We start from the raw sequence: 24253 nt of genomic DNA on the forward strand, positions 1-24253 counted from the left end.
TTGATATCAAAGTAGATCAACTACGTCTTTCCGTTCTAGAAAACACATCACTGTTCTTTATTTGCTTTCTTCCTACGCGCTACACGTCAGAGTTAGCTAATCAAGTCCATCTTAGTGTGTATTCATTGGTTGAGCATTGAGATCTCGCGTTTCCAGTCAAAAAGGTATCAAACCCATTCAAGAATTGTGACAGTTGTAAACCAATATGTCATGACGCGTCTTTCATCTCTGACAGTATTAGAATTTGTTCAGTCAGCTTCTATTCTCGTGCCATTCGTGGTCCGTTACAGTTAAAAAAAAAAACACAAAAAACCCCAAAGACACAAACAATCCTGTTGTTATATTCCAATTGGTAAATTAGTATTGGTATAAAAATTATTTTCCTATATCATAAGCACAAAGAGCTAGTAAATTGTAAATAGCAATTTGCAATATTTGACTTTTCAAAAAGATTTCCACTAGGAAGACATTGGCTGTTCAAGTTCCTCTAAATACTCTTGCAGCTTTATAGGGTCAGTGAAATTCTGAGTTTTGTTTGCCAAAGTAACCTTCATTACTGCTGGGTATAACAGTCCATTTCTTGCCCCCACTGCTCTCAGTTTTGCAGTTTCTTTAGCAAAATCAAGCACGATGTGTATTCTTGTATCCTGACATTTGAGGCTCCGATTTTCTTTGGCAAGCTGACAAATTTCTACAACGTGATGGTATCTTAACAGCTTAAAAATTAAAGTTCTTGGTACAACAATGAGAGCAAAAAGTAAAATTTCATCACATAATAATAAACTTTTATTCATATTAACTGGAGTAGCAATTCAACAAATAACATGTAACTGGAAAAATTATAAATTCACAAAAACACCCCTCAAAGACCAGGGCTACGTCTCAGAATCTATGAAAAAAGGAGAAAAAGACCTCAGTGTCTAACAGGGGCTCTAAAAAAAGCTTCCCAAATAGACAAGCCAGTCTCAGACAGAATTTGAAACTGGCAGACACATCCTTGGTCAAAAAAACTCCTTTAAACTCTATTAATATTCAGAGTCACACATTTCTTTTGATAAATTTTGTTTGAATTTTCAAATACTTTTTCATAAATAATGTCATAAAAGTCACTTATCTGAATAGATAGCTGTTTGGACGTAGTCGTGGGGTTAGAAAGCAGGAACAAAAAATGCTCCGTGGGAAGTCAGCTGAAGGCTAGTTAAAGCATATCCAATGCAACACTTCCACAATCATCCAACAGGGCTCCCTGTTTCGCTATAATGCTTCGTCAGGGATTTTGAGCGTCCATTCACCCGCGTCCATTAAGGAGATGTGATCTGCTAGAATTCTGTTTCTGAATACAGTCTGCTATTGCTTTTGCTTTAAGATGGACAACTGTATTTGTAAACCTAATTGATTCTAGATTTGTTTGAAATATATTTTTATAGGAAATAGAAGAGGATAAAAGAAATGCTGAACAAGAAGGCATGGCAGTTACCACAAGAAAACAAAAGCAGGACAACTTTACCATTACTGTCACCAAGTACCCCAAAGTAAGTCATCAGTTTTTTTTCTGATTTCTTTTAAGACTGACTAAACTGTATCACAACTGAACTTTTGAGGCTGAGAAACAACACAATGTGGAGGGTTAGCTCCTGCTGTTTGACCCTGTAGGGAACATGATATAAATTATTGCCAAAATCAGAAGATTAAACCTATATAAAAATGTCAAACTAATCAGTCTGAGATGGACTATAAAGTGCTATAAAGGCAGCAGTTTTTCAGAAACAGTGATAATAGATCTATACCAAAAAAGTGAAAAAACAGTACTCAGATTTTAAATTGAGTTAGATGATATATTTTTTTTGTTAACCTTATGAAAACCTTTAGAGAAGTATAACAGGTAAACTACTATAGTAGTCACTGTCCCAAGATGACAGCACAGACATAACTATCATCCCTCAAAATATCCATTTTGTTCCTTCTGATATATCTGTCCAACCATTGCCTGAATCCTTATTGTTATGGGTGGCCTGTTGTCTCATATCTTGTCTTGTCACCCTGTTGTTGGTGGTAGTGGCAGCACTTTCGCATTTGAATGCCGAGTGGGTAGGGGGGATTGAGGGGCTATAGAACTAGAGCAAGCATGTTTCAATTTACCGTCTGATACTACATAAGGAACAATTAAACTATCAGTACACATCAGATCCTATTTCCCTATCTTTTTCTCTCTCCAGTTATGTGTGCAAAATCCTCACTCCTGCTATTCCTGGGGTTCCATCCCTGTGCCAGTACCTGATGTCATCTCCATCAACCATAGGTTAACATCCTGTGTGCTCTTTCATCATAAATTAATCAGGCCATCCATTCTCTGTTTCTGTGGCTAACACTCTCTCTTAACATATACACAGGAGTAGAGAATGACATGGTAAAAAATTTTTCCCCATCTCTGCCCCGTTCCCATGAGCTCGGGCCCCATCCCCGCAAACCATCTGTTCTTTGTCACCTCTCTAGATCAGTACAGTTCTTGACTGATGGGTAATAGCTCACTGAGACCAGCAGGTGAAGACTGAGACCAAACTTTGGGAGCTGAAGCTCCCTCTCCTAAACCAGTCTTGCTCAGTCTCCAAGCAGATGGTAAGTTGAACTGTCAGTCTCCCCTTGTTTAGGGCTGTTGGAATTTGTTTAGGGCTCCTGGTCCTCTTTCTGGTGCTGGTCGGAGCTTGGATGGGTCCTGTTTCGAGGTCTGTCCGAACTAGAGAGCTGCACGGGGACAATGGGAATCCTGCGGGACCCGTGGGGATCCCTTGGAGACGCCCCCTTCGAGTCGTGGGGATCCCATGGGGACGCCCCCTTCGGGTCGTGGGGATCCCGTGTGGACACCCCCTAGGGTTGCGGGGTTCAATACAACTCGAGCCGTGAGGCTCATTTTCTTTTCCTACCTTCCCTACTGCAGCATACATAGCCAAGCAGAAGTCTTCCCCAATGTCAGTGCTGACGTAGGAGGGAGGGCTTAAGCAAAGCCCTCCCTCCCTCCGACGTCAGCGCTGACATCGGGGAAGACTTCCGGTCGACTATGTGTGCTAGGGCAGGCAGGAAAAAGAAGACGAGCCGGATGAGAAAGTTGGTAATTTGTTGGCAGATGAGGGCTGGACACGAACGTGGGAGGCAAATGCGATACAGAAGGAGGTCAAACTTGGGAGGCAAATGCGGAACACAAATGGGGGTAAGGGAGTGCGTTATTGAGAAAGAGATGCTGAGGCGGGGGAGAGAATTCAATTTTGGACACAGAAGGCATGGACTTGGAAGAGAGGAAGGGAGGGAAAGAGTTGCTGAGGTGGTGGAGGGAATGCGTTTTTGGACACATAAGGCATGAACTTGGGAGAGAGGAAGGGAGGGAAAGAGATGGTTGTGTACATGGGAAATGGAAGAAAGGAGAATTTTTGGTCATAGGGAGGGAGTGAGGTACAGATGAGAAGGAGAAATATTGTGGTGGAACGGACAGATTGAAATGGATGCAAGAGGGAGGAATGTTGGACATAGTAGTGAAGGGAATGGAGGGAGAGATGTGGCATGGTGCTGGAGAGGGGTGATAGAAGGAGAAATGTTGGGCATGGGACTTGTGGGCAGGGGCGAAAGATGAGAAAGGGATAAATGCTGGACCATGGTAGGAGGAACCAATGGATAGCAACAGAAGAATTTACAGAAGATGGGAAAGCAGAAAAAAGAAACTGGGACCAACTTTATGGAAAAATAAATCTCCAGACAACAAAGGGAAAAAACAGAATTTATTGACTAAAATATGTTAGCTTTGGGAAATGTATATAGCAGATGTCTTTGTATTGTGTCCAAAAGGAAAGGAAATACATTTCTGGTTTTATTTCTACAGTGTTGAAGTACTTGCTCACCCTTGCTGTGACTGGTGGGGATCCCCAAGCACCGCCAGCAGAGGACCTCCTCTAGAGACGTCCAGAACTTCCCTCCACCAAGCGCAGCAGTAGCTGGCAGCATCCATGAGCCACTGAGGTGCCAGCATCTGTGACTCAGGGACGCTACTGCTGCCTTCCAAGCTTGGCAAATGGGACCCCCAGCCATCTGCAGAGGAAATCCTCAGCTGAAAGCTTGGGGGTCCTCATCAGTTGAGTATTTCTATTTTATATTTACATTAGAGGCTCTGGTAGCAACCCGTTTACAAAGTATGTATTCTTCCCAATTAATATTTCCAAATTAATAAAGTGTCTTTGCTTATGTGTAAATGGGTCTCTACCAGACCCTTTAATTCAGTAGCATCCTATAAATGCTAGCCGCGCATGCGCACTCCTATCGGCGTGCTTCCATGATCAGTAGGTCTGTGGCCGCAGGAATGCACATGCGCGAATCCCCAGAACCTACCTACACTTGCCGGAAGGACTGGACATCCTGCTCTCCTGTCGGCTCCTCTCACGAGCTGCACCAGCGTCTGAGAAGGCTTCCGACGCTGGCAGGGATCGAGAGGAGCCACGGCGACACCTTAAAGGGCGGGAAGGGAAGCGCCGAGAAAAGACTCCAGCTGCTACTTTCTTCGCGGTCCCGACTCCAAACGCCGATTCAAGCAGCGTGTGCAGCACTCTACACACGCTGCTTCGGGGCCTTCTACTGCCCTGATTTGCTCTGCCGTGTCTCTGATGATGTCATCAGGGACATGCCAGACTAAATCAGGGCAGTAGAAGGCCCCGAAGCAGCGTGTGTAGAGTGCTGCACACGCTGCTGGAGTCGCAGGTTTGTCGGGAAAGGGGAGCAGGAGACCCCATACCCTAAATCAGATTTCCCTTTGCCCCATTTCCCACCAGCTCAGCTTGATCCCAAGTAGCAGTACCAAAAGGCTACTGCTAAGGGTCAAGAAATGCTACTTTGAAGGTGGCAGTCTATGAAGTAGGAACAACTATGGATCACTCTTTAACCACCCCCCCTCCCAAAGGGCAAGAGAGCTGCAATTAGACAGACTGAGGTAGGAAATGTTCAGAGAAAGAAGAGCTGAGACTGAAGAAGGAAAAAAAATAGGAATAAATACCTACAGGGAAACACAAGATCAGGAGCATACAAAGAAAAAAATACAGCATAGAGGTTTGCAGGAATAAGGAACACATAGAGAAAGTAGAGCAGAGACCCCTGCAAGAAGAGAAAAAGAGCAAAGAGACTGGGGATGAGAAAGAGAGCAGACATGCTTGCAGGAGAAAAAGCGAGGCAGTAATGTTACAGCTGGAGAGTGCAAAGTGAGGAAGAAAGCAGAGACAGCACTACACAGGGAAATGGAGGGGGAGATAGATAGAAAGAAAAAAGAAAAGACATATATTCTAGCACCCGTTAATGTAACGGGCTTAAAGACTAGTAATTAAATGAAATAACTATTTCTGAAGTTTATAGGGACGGGTGGGGATGGAGGGATTCCTCACGGGGACAGGTGAGATTTTGGCAGGGACGGGTAGGATTTCTGTCCCCGCGCAACTCTCTAGTCCGAACTCGGGGGGTGTCAAACCCGTTGGGTCTCGAGTTGGGTCTCTCCCCCCTTCCTCCATCTCCTGATCAGGATAATTGCACACAAGCGTACTTGTAGCTATTCTAGGGTTGTAAAATGAAATGACAAAAATGATGCAAAATATAAAATCCAAAATATTATTTTTTATTGGTTATCAATATTAGATCATAAGAATTATAAATTAATTATCAATTGATTATCATTTGCATCATGAGAATTATTACAGAAGCCAAAAGCTGGCCTTGCTCATAATAAATTCCAACGTTTTACCAGTTACACATCCATATATATCCTAAATGACGACATTCCTTCGTTACAATCCAACTGCAATCTAATTGGTCCACATTATTTGTTTCCATATAAGGCTAGCTTCATATAGGCGTGTCACAAATAACATTCTTATATCTAAAAAGTTACATTCTCACATTGAGCTTACATATTTTATAAAAAGAAGAAATACATAGACAGATATTGTAATATACTCACAAAACTATTCAGCTTTTTTAAATCCTTTCCTGTAAAAATCAGTGTGTCTTTTCTATACTGAGAATATCATTTCTGTCTCACTAAGACTCAACAAAGAAAAGATGGACAGAGCAGTTAGCTCCCCCTCCCATCAGTTCTATGAGTAGAAAAAAGTTGCTCAAGGTCAGAGGTCAAACACCAGCTGTAACCTTATCAGGATCTCTTCAGGATTTCAGATATATGAAGATCAAAATAAAATATATTCTTACTTGTTAACTTAACTTATTACCTATAGCTACATAAACTCCCTATTATGCAATTTTACTGACTTACTAACTTACTAACACTTAAATTTAGATCAATACATACCATGATACACATATGGTTTCGATCTGTCTTTCCCACAGCAAACTCAAGTCATGGCAACCTTAGGGCCCCCTGGTATGTGGATACCAGGTCAAAAGCCAACTCCTGTCTGCCTACATTTCCCTGAGGATTGGCCTAGTTCAGGCTGATCACTCTTCAAAACAAAGAAGTCCTATAAACTTAAGCTTTTCCATCTGGGGTAAATTTGGTATGGTAGTTATCAATCACAAAATGTCTTAGCCTGTCTTCTTGTACCCTCAAGCACATGAGACATGTATCAAATCAATATGTTAACTTAGATTCTCTATCTTGAACTTTTGTATTTCTGATTATTTTATTCCAGCTTATCTAATTTTCATATATTTAGCTACCAATACCACATTCTCACTTGCTCTTGGATTAGGCCCTATCTATCAACAGGTTTTTCTAACTAGTAAATCCTGGTGCAATGTGAAAAAGTGTAATAGCTGAATTTTTTTATTTCATGTTTGCTCACTTTGATCACCTGTACCTGTCCAGGTAAACCAAGCTGGCCCTCCTCAGAACTACTTAAGGCATAGGACAAGGTCACTCCCCAAGTTTTTGTAGAGGTGCCTCGACTGCAGCTTGGCTACTGATACTGGTCAGGCCTCCGGTTTAGAGAGCCAGTTCTGAAGTAAAAAAACAACAAAAAAACCCAAATCCCGAGGCTATGCCGGTCTAGAGGGTACTTTCCCTTTAACTTTACTGTATTTTACTGTTTTTTATTGCTAACCAGCACTTTACTTCTATCTAGGTTGCATATTGCGTAATGAGCACTTTGAAAGGGAAAAAGTGCTCCAGACGCAAGGCATGTTCGAGCGGTGCAGGCTGCTGCAAAGGGGAATCCTCCTCGGCATCAGGTGCTGGCGTCCAGGGATCCCCTTCTCGAGTGCCTTGCGAGCCGGCAGCTGACAGCGGGGAAGCCCATTCCTCCACCACCCATGCTGGAGATTCCCCAGCTGCCGACAGGGCAGAAAGGATTCCCTTACTGCTGAAGTGACTGGGGACTCCCTTACAGCTGCTGCAGGCTTGCCTGCTTTAGCGGCTGGGGCAGTTCAGACCTCATAGCCGCTGCAGGCCTCTGGAGCTCCTTTTTGTAGCAGTTGCAGCTCCATTTTTGGCGGGAAGCACCTTCTATAGCCCCAGTTGACCTTGCCCCTGTATTGGTGACACAAGGACAGGTTTTTGCCCTGTGGGGCCGCCAGCTGATTTTTTTCCTCTGTTTTTAGCCCTATGTATGGCTTTTCTTAATGCGGTTGGTGGTCCCGCTTCCGCTCCGGGGATTGGAGGGAGGGGTTGACAACGACGTCCTCTCCAGTTCCGCCCCACTCGGTGCCAGTTTTGTCCCTCTCTACTCCTCTCTCATCCCAGCGCCCGAGGGTCTCTTGGGATACTGATTTTTTTTTTTTTTTTTTTCTCTCAGAAGGAGCAGACTTCTTTTGCTAAGGACCTGACTTTTGGGAGACCTCCAGGATCCTCTAGGGCAGGGGTAGGTAATTCCAGTCCTCGAGAGCTGCAGCCAAGTTAGGTTTTCAGGATATCCACAATGAATATGCTCAAGGCCCAGCAGAAGAGGAGGACGATCTTCGGGCACCGGCACCAAACACAGAACATGCCGGTGCCCAGATGATTGTAAGAAGCGGCAGGGGGTGCCCAATCGCGTTGGGGGGATGCCAGATCACGGGGGAAGGGTGCCAGATCGCGGGGGGGAGGGTGCCGGATCGCGGGGGGGGGGGGGGGGGGGGCGCTCGTAAATCGAGCTACACTTGGTTTCCGAGGCACCGATTTTGCAAATGTTTTGCTCATCTTGCAAAACACTCGCAAACCAGTACCACTGTAACTGGAAATTCTATATTCAATCTGCTCCATATAGATTCAGGAAAAGATCTTAAAGCGACAAATCAATCTAACACCTAATACATTTTACCAGAAATATTTATTAAGGTGTTTTTTGCTACAGTTTCTCCATTTGATTATAACATGAAATAAATTGGAATGGAAAGGGATGATACTGATTTTTGAGCAGTGTTTCTCATTAGAACCTCCATACCAGGATTACTGAACTTCCTCCTACTGATGATTAAACATAGGAAGTCTGGCAAAATAATCATTTCATACAAGATGTGTAATATGTAAACAAGTTGGCATTTAAATAAATCTGTGCAGAAGGTGCTGCGGAGCAGATATCTAAATCTAGTGCCTTGTCTCGTTATGCCTTCCTGAAAGCCCAGGCCCTCGATTATTGAATGTTGCAGGGATACCACTACTCAGGCTACCACGAAATCTTTGAATAGAGAGAATTTACCAATGAGCTATGAGATATTACATAAGCTGATAAACAAGGTGGAATATGTGTTATCGAATCTGAAATGGATAGGATCTGCCCTCTCATATACTTCCTGTACTAAAGATTCTTCTCAGACAGATGAATTACAGGAAGTCTGATAGGATCGTCATTTTAAGTCTGCAGGAAGTCTTCAAGGTGTTCCTTACATAGCTATATATTAAGTAACAAGTTGGCATTTAGGATAACTAAGAAGACTTTAAATGTCTATGAAATGGATTCAGAACTTAAAATTAATGCTTAACAGAATAAGTAACTCTGCCAAATGATCTTATGGATGCAACTCAAGATACAGAGGATTTATAACCGTGTACATTTGAATGCTTCCTCAGACGGGTCTTATCTTCTTGAGCGTGGAAGAAGGGGTTTAGTGAGGATAGAACATATATGGATAAAAATGTTTGTAATTGGTTTCAGACCTCAAAATTCTCTTTCACATCCTCTTACTTTGTTTAAAATGCAACTTGGCACAGGAATGTGTATCATGGGAGAGGTTCATATTTAGGTTCTTATCCAACCCAGACTTCAATGGAGTGAAATAATTTTCATTTATGAGCCAAGAATTATTTTTGAAGAATATATCTTTATTTATTATATGTCACAATCAATTCATATGAGATAGTTTAAAGGGTTAAATAATTCATTATAGGGTTATCAATTTTATGACATATGATTTTTCCTAAGAAAAATAAGTATAAGTAATGATTGAATTGGTAGCGGTAAATGAATGCATGAGAGCTTAATTAAATTATTATTAAATGTTAATTATATATATAGAAGTTTAAAGAGATATAATTGGGCATAAAATTTTAGGATGTGTAGAATATGTAGTCCTTATGAACTAGATGATTTAATAGATTAAATATTTAATTGTGAGGAATTCTTTAATTGGGAAGTATTTATATTATAATTCTTCTAGATTTATTGGTATAAGAATAACACCTAAGAGTTATATTAATTTTGTGATGTATCTTAAATCTATATATTTGTAGGAAATTGATATAATTTAATAATATTTGGTATAGGAATAGGATAGTTTTTTAAAATATACAAAGATATTTCTATTTTAGTCAGTATGAGTTTTTAATTATTTATCCTATTTATCCATCTACAATAATATCAATTGCAGTGTTCTCCCCAGGGCCTTTCAGCCGGGCGCTCCGCCCAGCTAATTTAGATGAGCACCCGGCTGTAATCTCGATCGCAATCCTGCTGCTGCCTTCCGCTCAACATAAAAAAAAAAAAAACAACCTTCTCACCGGCTTGGAGATTTACCGGGCTGACTCGGCACAGCCTGAATCGCAGGAGCCTGACTTTTTTTTTTTTTTTTAGTTTTTAACGCCAGCAAGCGACTTGAACCCATGCTCCGGGGCTCTAACAAGTGCATGCCGCTTCTCTCCGAAACCGGAAGTCAAGTCCCAAGGGGGGAAGAGAAGGGAAGTCGGCATGCACACGCCCTGGAGCATGGGTTCGCTATAGGAGACAGGTCAGCTTACAACTTGCTCTTGCTTGCTTCGGGCTTTCCTCGCTGCCGGGTCCTGCCTACTTTCAGTTTCCGTGAAGGCAGGACCCGGCAATGAGGAAGGCCCGAAGCAAGCAAGAGCAGCGAGTTGTAAGCTTCCCTCCGTTGCTGACTTATGGAAGTTAGGTCAGCGATGGAAGGAAGCTTACAACTTGCCTTAGTCCAGACCTGCACAACATGCGGCCCAAAACGGATCTCACTGCTGATATGGCTCTCACTCCGCTCTCCTTTGAAGATAAGCTCAGGAGGCAAGATTTAGCCCAAGATCAGACGAACATTAAAGGGCATTTGAAGGCATCTGAGCAAATTGAGGAGAACATGTCCTGTTTTTCCATGCCTAAAAATACCACCTTGTCTAATGTAATCTCTGATCAGATCCTTAAGAGTGATGCAACTATGTATGCTGGACAGTCTCCTCCAGTAAACAGAGCTTTAAAGCCTGCAGCCATACAGAACCAGATGGTCAAAGGGCTCCGAAGTGTAGTATTGCCAAGGGATCTGTCTCGCAAGTTTCTGCTGCTGGCAGATGTAAACACAGCACAAGAAATAGAGACTTGTGGCATTCTGTGTGGAAAGCTGATGCATAATGAATTTACTATTACCCATGTAATAGTGCCGAAGCAGTCTGCTGGACCAGACTATAGTACAGTGATATGGAGAATGTGGAAGAATTATTCAGTGTTCAAGATCAACATGATCTCCTCACAGAAGAAAGACGGAGAGAAAGAGAGAGGCCTGGACCAAAGGAGAAAGACAGGAGGCAGATACTGGAGAGGGAGGAGAGAAGGGAAGGAGATAGAGATGTCAGACCATGGGGTGGAGTGGGAAGGAAGGAAAGGAGAAGAGAGAGATGCCAGAGCATAGGGGAGGGGTGGAGACAAAAAATGGAGAGGGGCTGAATTTTGTGAAGATTTTAAATTAAAAATGAATGAATATTTCCAACTTAATACCACAGAAGAAATCTCTATGGAAATATGGGATGCTTTTAAGGCAACCATGAGAGGACAAATTATTTCATTTTCAGCATATACTAGGAAACAGGTCAAAAGACAATTTTCCAATTTGGAACAAGAAATTAGGATTTTAGAGTCGAAATTGAGTGATAAATGGGAACACTCTACGTTACAAGCTCTTTTAAAAGCTAAATGTAAATATAATGAGATTTTTCCAAATTGGTAAGGAAAGATTTATTTTCTCAACAAGCTTTGTATTATGGAAACTCAAATAAGGTGGGAAGATTATTGGCAAATTATCTTAAAGCAAAAAAAAGGAAGATAAAAATAATTGCAATTAAAGATGAGAAAGGTGATACTTATTCTCAAGTTGGACCTATTTTAAAACAATTTAGATTTTTATAAAGCTCTTTATTCTTCTGAGCCTTTTTTAGATAAAGAAAAAGATGGTTTAAACTCTAAATAGAGTTTTTAAAATCATTAAAGGGACCCAAAATTCCTGAACATATAAAAGGAAGTTTAGAGAAGCCTATATCATTAAATGAATTACAAACAGCATTGAAATCCCTTAGAGTAGGATCCACTCCAGGTGGTGATGGTTTTATGGTAGAGTTCTATAATTCAATTCAAAATACCCTATTACCATATCTGTTAAATTTATATCGGGCTCAACTGAATAAAGGTTGTATTATAGGCACTATAGCAGAATCTTTAACTATAGTTTTGCCAAAGCCAAATAAAGATCCCACATTGGTTTCAAACTACAGGCCTATTTCTTTAATTAATGTAGATGGAAAACTTTTGGCTTTACGCTTAGCCAAAGCTCTCTCTTATATTATTGGTATTCACCAAACAGGGTTTGTTGCTCAGAGACATTCTTCTAACAATACTAGGTTGGCTTTTCATATGTTATATCTAACAAAAACCATGAAAGATCCAGCCTTTTCGGTAACCTTGGATGCAGAAAAGGCTTTGATCGAGTAGAATGGACCTTCATGTATCAAGCCATGGATTGGTTTGGTATAGGTTCAGGATTTATACAAATGATTCAAACTTTATATAGCTCCCCTGTTGCTAGATTATATATTAATAATAATTATTCAGAATGTTTTAGTTTACAGAGAAGGGGTTAGACAAGGATGTCCTTTGTCTCCTTTACCTTTTGATATTTTTTTAGAACCCTTGTTGTTAGCTATTCAGCAAGTGAAGGATATTCAGGGTATTCCTTATTCAGAACGAGAATACAAATTATCCCAGGACAAGCAGGCAGCATATTCTCTACATGTGAGTGACGCCATATATGGAGCCCCCTAGCGGACGTTCTCGCAAGCAGACTTGCTTGAAGATCTTCAAGCTTGCGAGTGCCCCTTCGGCCCAACCTAGAGCATGCATCTCTTCAGCGTGGCCTTGGTTCTATGTTTATCCCAGGACAAGCAGGCAGCATATTCTCACATGTGGGTGACGTCATCCACGGAGCCCCGACGCGGACAGCTTTTCAAGCAAACTTGAAAGAAAATTCAAGCTTGCTGTGCTGCACCACGCATGTGCAGGCTTTCCCGCTCCACTAGAGAGCGCATCCCCACCTCGTGGTCCTCAGTTCTAAAGTTTCCGCGGAGCCAGAAGCCCTGTTTTTGTGTTTATCCGGATACTTGCCTTCTAGCACCGCGGCCTTGTCTTTTTTGTTCGGGGTCGCTGTGCGCGTTCGTGTTCACTTTTCTTTTTTGTTTTGCTTAAAAAAAAAAAAAGTTTCCTTTTGTTGTTCGGCATCCGGGGGCTCCCGGGTTGCCGTTGCCGCATGGCCTCATTTGGTCGCGGCCGGTTTTTGTTTTTTCATGTCCCGGCCCTTGTTGGGGTTTAAAAAGTGCACCAAGTGTGATCGACTGTTGTCGATCACTGACCCCCATCGGTGGTGCCTTTTGTGTTTGGGGGCTGACCACCTTACCGATTTGTGCCCCAGGTGTGCCACTTTTCAGTCCTGGGCTCTCGGCCGGCGTTGTGCACGCATGGCGGATTTGTTTGTGGTAGAGCCTTCGGCGGGCCCGGCCTCGACGTCGGCCTCGGCTTCGCCCCAGCCTTGACCTCGGCCTCGGTCTCCTCGGCCCCGCCTCGACTGTCCCCGGCCTCGAAACCCTCGTCTTCGGGCTCGAAGCCTTCTCAGGGTAAGTCCCCGCTTCCCTCGTCAGGTGCCGTTCTGGCGAAGAAACCATCTTCGGGCACCTCGGCTGGGCCTGGTGGGACGACCTCAGCCCCGGCCCCGGTCCTCCAAGTCATCCACTCCTAGGTAATACTCGTTACCGAGGTCGCCTTCAGTGGAGTGTACCGCTGCCACTGACATGCCGTCCATGATGGCGATTCCGGTTTTTCAGGACATGCTCCGGGCTCTCATTTCTTCGGAGTTGTCCTCGGCTTTGGCCCACTTGCAGCCTTCCTCAACCTCGGCCCTGGTCCAGCCTGAGCGGGGCGGTCGGGTGCCCCGGGACAAGGTGCGCCAGACTCGGCGGCTTTCATCCTCGGAGTCTTCCTCCAGGGCCTCGGGGGGTTCTTCGCCCCCGGGCCAGCCTTGATCGAAGCGCCATCTAAGCGTCCTAAACGCTCTCGGGGTTCCCCTCCGAGGCGGGGTCGCTCCCCGCCAGCCTGGGACGTCGAGGCACTTCGGGTCTCTGACCTTTCTCTTTCGAACCCAAGGTTGCTTCGATCGCCCCCTCGGAAGGGTTCGATCCGGGGCTCCCGGGATTCCTCTCTGAGGCGTCAGAAGGTTTCGGTGCCCCGGACCCCGAGGTCTTCCCCGCGGGGCTCCTCGGGACCTCGGAGGTCCCCAACCCCAGTGCGTTCTCTCGGTGCTGCCTCTTGGGGGTCGGCTCCTGGTGCTGACCGCGAGCCCCGATATTTTCGCGAGGCCTCGCCTTCTTTCTCGGCGGTTCGTTGTTCTCACTCGCCTACCCCGGAGGATGACCGGTCCGGTGTGCGACTGTCCTCGTTTTCGAGGTTTGTTCAGGTTATGGGACGGGCCTTGGGATTTGGACCTTATGGCTGGGTCCCAATATTCCAAAGAGTTCCTGGCGGAGCAGGATCTGCCTTCCCCACCCATGGAATCTCCCCGCCTCCCGTTAAATCCGGTGCTCCGGCAGGCTTTTTTGAGGAACCTTGAATCCCCGTACGCGATGACTGCTGTTCCATCCAAAATGGAGTCCAAATACCGTACTGTGCCTTGTAAGGGGTTTGAGCGGGCACAGTTATCCCACCAGTCGTTGATGGTGGAGTCCTCGCTCAAAAAGTCTCAACCTTCCCGGGTTTCCGCTGTGGTTCCGCCGGGCCGCGAGGGCCGCACGCTTGATAAGTTTGGGCGGAGACTTTATCAGAACTCCATGATGGCTAATCGGTTTCTGAACTACGCCTTCACTTTTATGTCTTACCTCCGCCATCTGGTGAAGTCCTTGCCGACCTTTCACGGGGTCCTGCCGGCTTCGCACCGAGACGACTTTGGACGGCTGGTCGAGTCCCTCTCCCAGCTCCGTCTTTACTTATTTCATGCTACCTATGATGCCTTTGAGCTCACCTCCAGGGTATCCGCTTTCGCTGTAGCTATGCGCCGGTTGGCATGGATCAGGATTGTGGATATGGATCCTAACCTTCAGGAGCGCCTAGCCAATCTGCCCTGTGTGGGCTCCGAGCTCTTTGATGAGTCTCTCGAGGCGGCCACGAAGCGCCTCTCGGAGCACGAGCGATATTTCACTTCCCTGGTGCGTCCTAAGGCGAAACCATCTGTTCCTAAGAACTACCGGGCTCCGCCTAGGCGCTACCCTCAAAAGACTACGCCGGCTTTCTCGAGACCACCTCCTCGGAGGCCGCCTCAGCAGTCTCGGGCGCAGCATAAACCTCAGACGCAGGCGGTGTCTAAGCCCGCCCCGTCTTTTTGACGCTCTAAGCGGGTGGGGGCGGCCCCCTCTGCACTACCATCGACCCCACTACCCATCAGGGGCCGTCTCCGCGCCTTCTATCCCGCTTGGACCCTTCTCACCTCGGACGCTTGGGTCCTCCGGGTCGTGTCCGAGGGTTACTCCCTCAACTTCCGGGAGGTTCCTCCAGAAAGTCCGCCCGGCGCGTGTCCTTCCAACAGGTCGCAGCTCCCCCTTCTGCTGTCTGAGGCCAGAGCACTGTTGCATCTCCGGGCAGTGGAGCGTGTTCCTCCCTGTCAGTGGGGCAGGGGGTTCTATTCCCGCTACTTCTTGGTCCCCAAGAAGACCGGGGATCTTCGCCCCATCTTGGACCTCTGGCGGCTCAACAAGTACCTTGTCCGAGAGAAGTTCCGAATGCTCTCCCTCCCGGTTCTGTATCCGCTGCTCGACGAGGGGGACTGGATGTGCTCTCTCGACCTGAAGGAAGCTTACACCCATGTTCCAGTGCATCCTGCCTTTCGCAAATTTTTGCGCTTTCAGGTGGGGAAGTTGCACCTCCAATATCGGGTCCTCCCCTTCGGATTAGCTTCGTCCCCTCGGGTCTTCACGAAGTGCTTGGTGGTTGTTGCAGCGGCCCTGCGGTCCTGGGGCCTTCAGGTGTTTCCCTACCTGGACGATTGGTTGATCAAAGCACCGTCCAGGGAGGGGGTTATCTTAGCGACCCAACAGACTATCATCTTTCTTCAGACTCTGGGGTTCGAGGTGAATTTTCCAAAATCCCAGTTGTGCCCCTCTCAATCTCTACCGTTCATCGGGGCCGGGCTGGACACGGTTCGCCTCCGTTCGTTCCTTCCTCCTCCTCAATTGGAGACCCTTGTCTGTCTGAGTCAGCAGGTTTCTCTGCTGTCCTCGGTCTCGGCGAAACGCATGATGATTCTGATGGGTCATGGCTTCTACAGTCCATGTCACGCCGTTTGCCCGCTTACATCTGCGGATCCCTCAGTGGACGTTGGCCTCTCAGTGGCGGCAGGTCCGGGACCCGATCTCCAGTCCCGTGAAGGTGACTCCCTCTTTGAGACGCTCGCTCCGTTGGTGGACCAACTCTTCCAATCTTTCCAGGGGTTTGCTCTTTCTCGCCCCTCCGCACCACAAGGTCCTAACCACGGACTCTTCGGAGTACGCTTGGGGGGCTCATCTGGACGGTTTGCGCTCTCAGGGAATGTGGTCGGCGGAGGACCGTCGCTGTCACATCAACGTCTTGGAGCTTCGGGCCATTTATCTGGCCGCTGTGGCCTTCCGCCACCTGCTTCACGCTCGGGTAGTTCTAGTCCGGACGGACAACCAGGTGGCGATGTATTATGTAAACAAGCAAGGGGGTACGAGATCCTGGTCCCTGTGTCAGGAGGCTCTTCGTCTCTGGGAGTGGGCGATTTCCCAAAATATCTTCCTTCAAGCGGTTTACATTCAGGGGGAGCGGAACTGTCTGGCAGACAAGCTCAGCCGCCTCCAGCCGCACGAGTGGTCACTTCATTTTCGGGTTTTGCGACAGGTGTTCGAGCGTTGGGGGACGCCTCAGAGAGATCTGTTTGCCTCCCCCCTCAATCACAAACTGCCTCTCTTTTGTTCCCGGATGTACTCCCCGGATCGTCTCGAAGCCGATGCCTTCCTCTCGATTGGGAGGGGAAGTTCCTCTACGCGTTGCCGCCTTTCCCTTTGATCCTGCGGACGCTGGTACGTCTGAAGTCTGCGCACGCCGCTCTGATTCTGATTGCTCCTCGGTGGCCAAGGCAGCCGTGGTTCTCCCTGCTTCTTCAACTCAGTGTCAGGGAGCCTCTACTTCTACCTGTTTTTCCCTCTCTGCTGTCTCAGAGTCGGGGTTCACTCTTACATCCCAATCTGCAGTCTCTACATCTGACGGCTTGGTTCCTTTCAACCTGACTTCGCTTCCCTTATCTCAGTCGGTGGTGGAGGTTTTGGAGGCGTCTCGTAAGGTCTCGACTAGACTCTGCTACTCTCAGAAGTGGACTAGATTTTCTTCCTGGTGTTCGTCGCATAATTTGGATCCTTTGTCGGTTCCGGCGTCCTCGGTTCTGGAGTATTTGCTTCATTTGTTTCATTCAGGTCTTAAGACAAATTCTATTCGAGTGCATCTTAGTGCGATTGCTGCCTTTCATCCGCAGCTTGATGGGAAGTCCCTTTCTCTTCATCTTTTGGTTTCTCGTTTCATGAGGGGTCTCTTGAATGTCCATCCTCCTCTCAAGCCTCCCCCTGTGGTTTGGGATCGCAATGTAGTTCTGGCTCAACTTATGAAACCTCCGTTTGAGTCTATGGATAAATCTCATCTCAAGTTCCTCACTTGGAAAGTGATCTTTCTACTTGTGCTCACTTCCGCTCGACGGATTAGTGAGCTGCAGGCCTTGGTAGCGGACCTCCCTTTTACTGTGTTCCATCATGACAAGGTGGTTCTCCGCACTCATCCTAAATTTTTGCCTAAGGTTGTGTCTGATTTCCATCTCAATCAGTCTATTATTCTTCCGGTGTTTTTTCCGAAGCCCCACTCTCATCCCGGCGAGGTGGCGCTTCACACGCTTGACTGTAAGAGGGCGTTAGCTTTTTATCTTCAACGCACTCAGTCTCATCAGACGGTACCTCAATTGTTTTTGTCCTTCGATCCTAATCGGCTGGGACGTCCTGTTTCCAAGCGCACCTTGTCCAACTGGTTGGCTGCTTGTATTTCCTTTTGCTATGCTCAGGCTGGTCTCGCGCTGCATGGTCGGGTTACGGGGCATAAGGTCCGAGCGATGGCTGCTTCTGCTTTCCTCAGGTCTACACCTGTTGAGGACATCTGCAAAGCTGCCACTTGGTCTTCGGTTCATACTTTCACCTCCCACTACTGCCTGGATACTCTGTCCAGGAGCAACGGCCAGTTTGGCCAGTCGGTTTTGCGTAATCTATTTTCTTAACTTGCCATCCTCCCACCTTCCCTTTTTTGGTTGGCTTGGAGGTCACCCACATGTGAGAATATGCTGCCTGCTTGTCCTGGGATAAAGCACAGTTACTTACCGTAACAGGTGTTATCCAGGGACAGCAGGCAGATATTCTCACAACCCGCCCTCCTCCCCGGGGATGGCTTGTTTGCTGGCTATGTGAACTGAGGACCACGAGGTGGGGATGCGCCCTCTAGTGGAGCGGGAAGGCATGCACATGCGTGGTGCAGCACAGCAAGCTTGAATTTTCTTTCAAGTTTGCTTGAAAAGCTGTCCAAGTCGGGGCTCCGTGGATGACATCACCCACATGTGAGAATATCTGCCTGCTGTCCCTGGATAACACCTGTTACTGTAAGTAACTGTGCTTTTCCGCGGAGCCAGAAGCACTGCTCCCTTGCTTTGCGTGATCTCATTGTCCCTCTTTGCACTGCGGCTTATTTGTTTTATTTCGGGCGAGTCGCTGTGCTCGCGTTTTTATTTTGCTTTCCGTGTCTTTTTGACTGGGTTGACCGGTCTTGCTTTGGCCGCCTGGCCTTGCGGGGCCGCGGTCGTCTTTTTTCTTATGTCCCGGCCTCGTTCCCGGTTTAAGAACTGCACTAGGTGCAACCGGGTGATCTCCATCACCGACTCCCATTGTTGGTGTGTGGGCACGGAGCACCGCGCTGAATTGTGCCCACGTTGCGTGACTTTACAATCGTGGGCTCTTCGGAGGGTGGATCTCAGAGTTGCCACTCCCAGGATAATATTATTATTGTCCGGATGGGAATTGTGGCTTGTGGTATCTTTCATTGATCAACCTTCATTGTTAATTTGTAGTAATGTAATTATTCTATAAATTTACTTTAAAAATTATTAAATACTACCACTCTAAACTAGTTTCTCATTTTCTTTAGGGAGTATTTAACCTATAAATTTTTCTTAGTTTTTTCTTTTTTTTTTGTGCAAAATGCTTAAAGTGTTAATATTTCCTAAAGTGGCTAGTGCAAATCTAGCTTATTTATCTGAATCAAATCTAACTTATTTATCTGAATATGCTGTGCAAAATAGCAAAGATAACAAAAATAGTCATAAAACATCATGAAAAAGGCCTAAAACTGGCACTTATCTGTTGAACATGATGTATCAGAGAAACGGCACGTTCATCTAGCCGTAAGAGACCCGTGTATCCCAACACGGCTCTCTTACGGCTAGATGAACGTGCCGTTTCTCTGATACATCATGTTCAACAGGTAAGTGCCAGTTTTAGGCCTTTTTCATGATGTTTTATGACTATTTTTGTTATCTTTGCTATTTTGCTATTTTGCACAGCATATTCAGATAAATAAGTTAGATTTGATTCAGATAAATAAGCTAGATTTGCACTAGCCACTTTAGGAAATATTAACACTTTAAGCATTTTGCACAAAAAAAAAAGAAAAAACTAAGAAAAATTTATAGGTTAAATACTCCCTAAAGAAAGTGAGAAACTAGTTTAGAGTGGTAGTATTTAATAATTTTAAAGTAAATTTAAAGAATAATTACATTACTACAAATTAACAATGAAGGTTGATCAATGAAAGATACCACAAGCCACAATTCCCTTCCAGACAATAATAATATTATCCTGGGAGTGGCAACTCTGAGATCTTTCCTTCATTTGTAAATTACCATTATATTAAATGGTCTGTAATTTTCGGTAGATTAACCTTTTGGGGATCTTGTTAATAGTGGTTAATCTGTTCTCTTGCCTTATACAATTCTTTTCGGAGGGTGGCCAAGATTCTCCAACTCTTTGGCCCGATGGTTCCAGCGGGACAGCCTCGAGCTTGGCCTTGGTACCGTCATTGGGTGCCTTGGCCTCAAAGTCCTCGGCCTCGAAGGCTTCAGCTTCGGCTTCTCCTGCTACTCCGACTTCGGGTAAGTCTCCTCTTCCCTCCTCAGGTGTGCTGGCAAAGAAACCTACCTCGGAGTCTCACATGGGTGCCGCTTCTTCGGTCTCGTCGAGATCTCATACTAAGCGTGCCTCATGTAGGGAATACTCTTCCTCGAGGTCACCCCGGAAGGAGCGCACTGCTGCACCTCTGACCCAACCTCCCTTGGTCTTGGTGCCTGTGTTTGAGGACATGCTTAAGGCTATCTTTACTACGCAGCTTTCCTCGGTTGTGAGCCAACTTCTCCCGATCTCGACGCCGCTGACCGCGGTCTCAACCCAGTCCCGGTCCAACCAGCCTGAGCGTCCTTCTCGGGTCTAGGGGCCGTGCCCGCAAGACTCGCAGAGTCGCCTCAAGCGATTCTTCGTACCCTGATTCGGGGCCTGTGACTTTCCGAGGGTCTCTGAAGGGGGCCCGTCTTTCGTCATCTACCTTGTCGAGGCTTGCCCCTTCCAAAATCTTGGGGTCTTCTCCGCCCCTTCGGGGCCGGTCTCCTGACAACAATGACCTCGGCTACTGTTATTGACTTGGAATTGGAAGCTGGTTCGCTTTCCCTGATGAAGCTGGTGGGCGCCTCCCAGGGGTCCTCTTCAAGGCCTCTAGGGGAGTTTTTGTTTACTCCGTTTTCGCTGAGCCTGCGCAAGCTAGTGCCTCGGACTCTGGGGTCCTCCCAATACATCTTTTGACGCCTCCGAGGCGGTCTAATCGTGCCTCCTCGATCTCCCATTCGCGAGACTCCGAGGCTTCAGCATAGTACTCGAGGGAAATTTCTCCCTCTTTCTCTGCTGTCCCCAGATCGTGATCGGGGTCCCCTCCGGAGGATGTGTCTTCTTGTAGAGCCTCCTCCTTTGCTCGTTTCATTTCTGACATGAGTAAGGCCCTGAATCTGAACCTCCAGTCTGAGTCCCGTTATACCCAGGAATTCCTGACGGAGATGGGTGTTTCTCATCTGCCTCGTGAGGTGCTGCGTTTGCCTCTACATCAGGTTCTTCGACAGACATTTCTCCAGAACCTGGAGACACCTTATGTGGTTACGGCCATTCCCTCCAAATTGGAATCCCGTTACTGGATGATCCTGGTCAAGGGGTTTGAAAGTTCTCAGCTTTCTCAACAATCTTTGGTGGTTGAGTCTTCCTTGTAAAAGACCAACCTCTCGAAGGTGTACACTGCTGTCCCTCTGGGGCGGGAGGGCCCTATGATGGACAAGTTTGGTCGCCACCTTTATCAAAATTCGATGATGGCGAAAGGTGTCCTAAACTATAATTTTATCTTCACGTCCTATCTCAGATTCTGTGTGGAAGCCCTCCACTCCTTTCAAGTGGACATACTGGCTTCTCGGCGTCAGGAGTTTTGTCTTCTTGAGGAGACTCTCTCCCAGCTCCGCCTCTATATGTTTCAGGCAGCCTATGACGCTTTCGAGGGTCATGGCCTTTGCGATCACCATGTGTTGCCTCGCCTGGCTCAGGATCGTCGATATGGATCCGAACCTCCAGGATCGTCTTGCCAATCTCCCTTGCGTGGGTCCTGAACTCTTTGACGATTCCATTGAGGTGGCCACCAAGCGCCTTTCGGAACACGAACGGTCCTTCGCCTCTCTGTTGAGACTTAAGCCGAAGACTCCCCCAGCCGGCATTACAAAATTCCTCTTCAGAGGTATCTGCAGAAATCTACTCCTGCGTTCTCTTGACCGCCTGCAAAGCGGCCTCAGCCTCCACAGCAACGTCAAGCTAAGGCCCAGCCGCCGGCTCCGGCGAAGCCTGGGCCGTTTTTTTGACAATTCCTGTCCGAGCCTGCCGGCTCCCTTCCTTCTGGAGCCTTCCCCCCTTCCCATCGGGGGTCGTCTCCATCATTTCTATCCTCAGTGGGAAAGTCTTACGACAGATAGTTGGGTCCTTTCCATTGTCCGGAAAGGGTACTCCCTTCACTTCAGTCGCATACCCTGGACCTTCCGCCAAGAGAGTTTCCTTCTGCGAGATCCCAACTGCCTCTTCTCCTGCAGGCAGCTCAGGCCCTCCTTCGCCTTCAGGCAGTCGAGGAGGTTCCTCCAGATCAGTGGAATACGGGGTTTTATTCCCGGTACTTTCTGGTACCCAAGAAAATGGGGGATCTGCGTCCGATCCTGGACCTCCGAGCCCTGAAAAGTTTCTGGTCAAGAAATGGTTCAGAATACTCACCCTTCCTATGTTTTATCCCCTGATGGACGAAGGGGACTGGCTGTGCTCTTGGACCTCAAGGAGGCGTACACGCACATTCCGATACATTCGGTTTCTCGCCGGTATCTGAGATTCAGGGTGGGGGATCTCCACCTCCAGTATTGCGTTCTTCCCTTTGGCCTCACAGCCTCTCCGAGGGTTTTCATGAAATGCATGGTAGTGGTGGCAGCAGCCCTGCGTCTCCACGGGCTGCAGTTGTTTCCCTACCTCGACGATTGTTTGACCAAAGCGTCCTCTCGCCAGCAGGTTCTGCAAGCGACAAATCAAACCATTTTCCTCCTTCAGAGTCTCGGATTCAAGGTGAACTTTCCCAAATCTCACCTCTGTCCATCCCAGTCTCTTGAGTTCATTGGAGCAGTCCTCGACACGGTTCGCCTCCGCTCTTTCTTGCCTCGTCCTCGTCAGGAGACCGTTGTCCGCTTGTTTCAGGGGGTGGCCTTCCTGGCCTCGGTCCCGGCTCGGCTCATGATGGTCCTGCTCGGCCACATGGTCTCCACTGTTCATGTGACTCATTTTGCCAGACTTCACCTCCTCATTGCTTCTCATTGCTCCTCAGTGGACGTTGGCCTCTCAATGGAACCAGGATCGGGATCCTGTCTCTTTCTCATTGTCGTGACTCCTTTGTTGAAGCAGTCTCTCCGCTGGTGGATGCTCTCTTCCAATCTTTCCAGAGGTTTTCTGTTTCATGCTTCTCCCCTGCAGAAGGTCCTCACGACGGACTTGTCGGCCTTTGCTTGTGGGGGCTCATCTGGACAGTCTTCGCACTCAGGGTCTTTGGTCCAGTGCCGACTTCCTTTGTCACATCAATCTGCTGGAGCTTTGGGCGGTTTATCTCGCTCTGAAAGCTTTTTGTCACCTGCTTCGCGACAATGTGGTGCTGGTTTGCACGGACAACCAGGTCGCCATGTATTATATCAACAAACAAGGGGGCACGGGGTCTTGGTCCCTGTGCCAGGAGGCGATGTGGGTCTGGGATTGGGCCATACACCGCAACATTTTACTTCGGGCAGTCTACATTCAGGGCCAGCAGAATTGCCTGGTGAACAGGTTGAATCGTCTGCTGCAACCTCACAAATGGTCTCTCCATTCCTCAACCCTGCGTCAGGTGTTGCTTGCTGGGGGACTCCGGATGTCGATCTGTTCGCGTCCACCCTCAATCACACGTTGCCCCGCTTCTGCTCCAGGGTCTATGCACCCCACATGATCGAAGCGGGTACCTTCCTTCTAGATTGGACGAACCTGTTTCTGTATGCGTTTCCTCCATTCCCTCTGATTCTGAAAACTCGTCATGCTCAGATCCACGCACGCCACCATGATTCTGATAGCTCCTCGGTGTCCCGACAGCCCTGGTTCTCCCTTCTGCTGCAGCTCAGTTCCAGGGAGCCTCTTCTACTGCCTATTTTTCCTTCTCTGCTTACGCAGAGTCAGGAATCTGTGCTTCATCCCAACCTTCAGTCTCTACACTTAACAGCTTGGTTCCTCGAGACTTGATGCCTTCGTTCCAGTTCTCCCAGTCTGTGCTGGATGTCCTGGAGGCCTCTCGGAAGGAGTCCACTCGCCAGTGTTTTCTTCGGCCCCAGCACAGTGGAGAGGAGCTTGGGAGCACTGCTCTGCCCCCCTCCCAAACCAGCAGGAGACCCCTTTCTATAAAGCACTCACACCAGTGGTGCGCGGCCTTTTTCTTCGGCCCCAGCACAGTGGAGAGGAGCGTGGGAGCACTGCTCCGCCCCTTCCCGAACCAGCAGGAGACCCCGATCTGTAAAGCACTCACACCAACGGTGTGCTGCCGTTCGGCGTTCTGCGTGAGGCGTCGGTGTGAAAGCGTTAGGCTTTTGACCAGGTCTCTGAAAAACAGTTCCCAGATCCTTTAACTTCAGCGACAGCGGCCAACTTCCACAGTAAGACCTGACCCCACAGACCGGACCTGACTCAAACTGGATACCTCCAGCGGAAAACCTAAGCCTTGGCCAACTTCCACGTCAGTACCAGACCGGACTTGACTTACTCTGGACACTCTGCACTGCAGAACAGGACCCAAAAGACCAGTCAGATAAGTATCACTAATTCTGACAAATAATCTGT

At 47.3% G+C, this 24253-nt stretch overlaps 1 protein-coding gene across 5 annotated transcripts in view; it reads left to right on the top strand.

Annotated features, from left to right (window-relative positions):
* Positions 1 to 24253, top strand: part of CCDC9B (coiled-coil domain containing 9B) — a 229332-nt gene that overhangs the window by 52470 nt on the left and 152609 nt on the right. For 4 of the 5 annotated variants that reach the window (XM_033951784.1, XM_033951783.1, XM_033951786.1 and 1 more), the window contains one exon: positions 1428 to 1532. In XM_033951784.1, the coding sequence (XP_033807675.1) occupies positions 1428 to 1532 (105 nt within the window). Of the gene's footprint in view, positions 1 to 1427; positions 1533 to 2493; positions 2617 to 24253 lie in introns of all 5 variants that reach the window. The other variant, XM_033951788.1, reaches the window with a different exon arrangement.

The sequence above is a fragment of the Geotrypetes seraphini genome, chromosome 7 (assembly GCF_902459505.1).
Source record: "Geotrypetes seraphini chromosome 7, aGeoSer1.1, whole genome shotgun sequence".
NCBI lineage: Eukaryota > Metazoa > Chordata > Amphibia > Gymnophiona > Dermophiidae > Geotrypetes > Geotrypetes seraphini.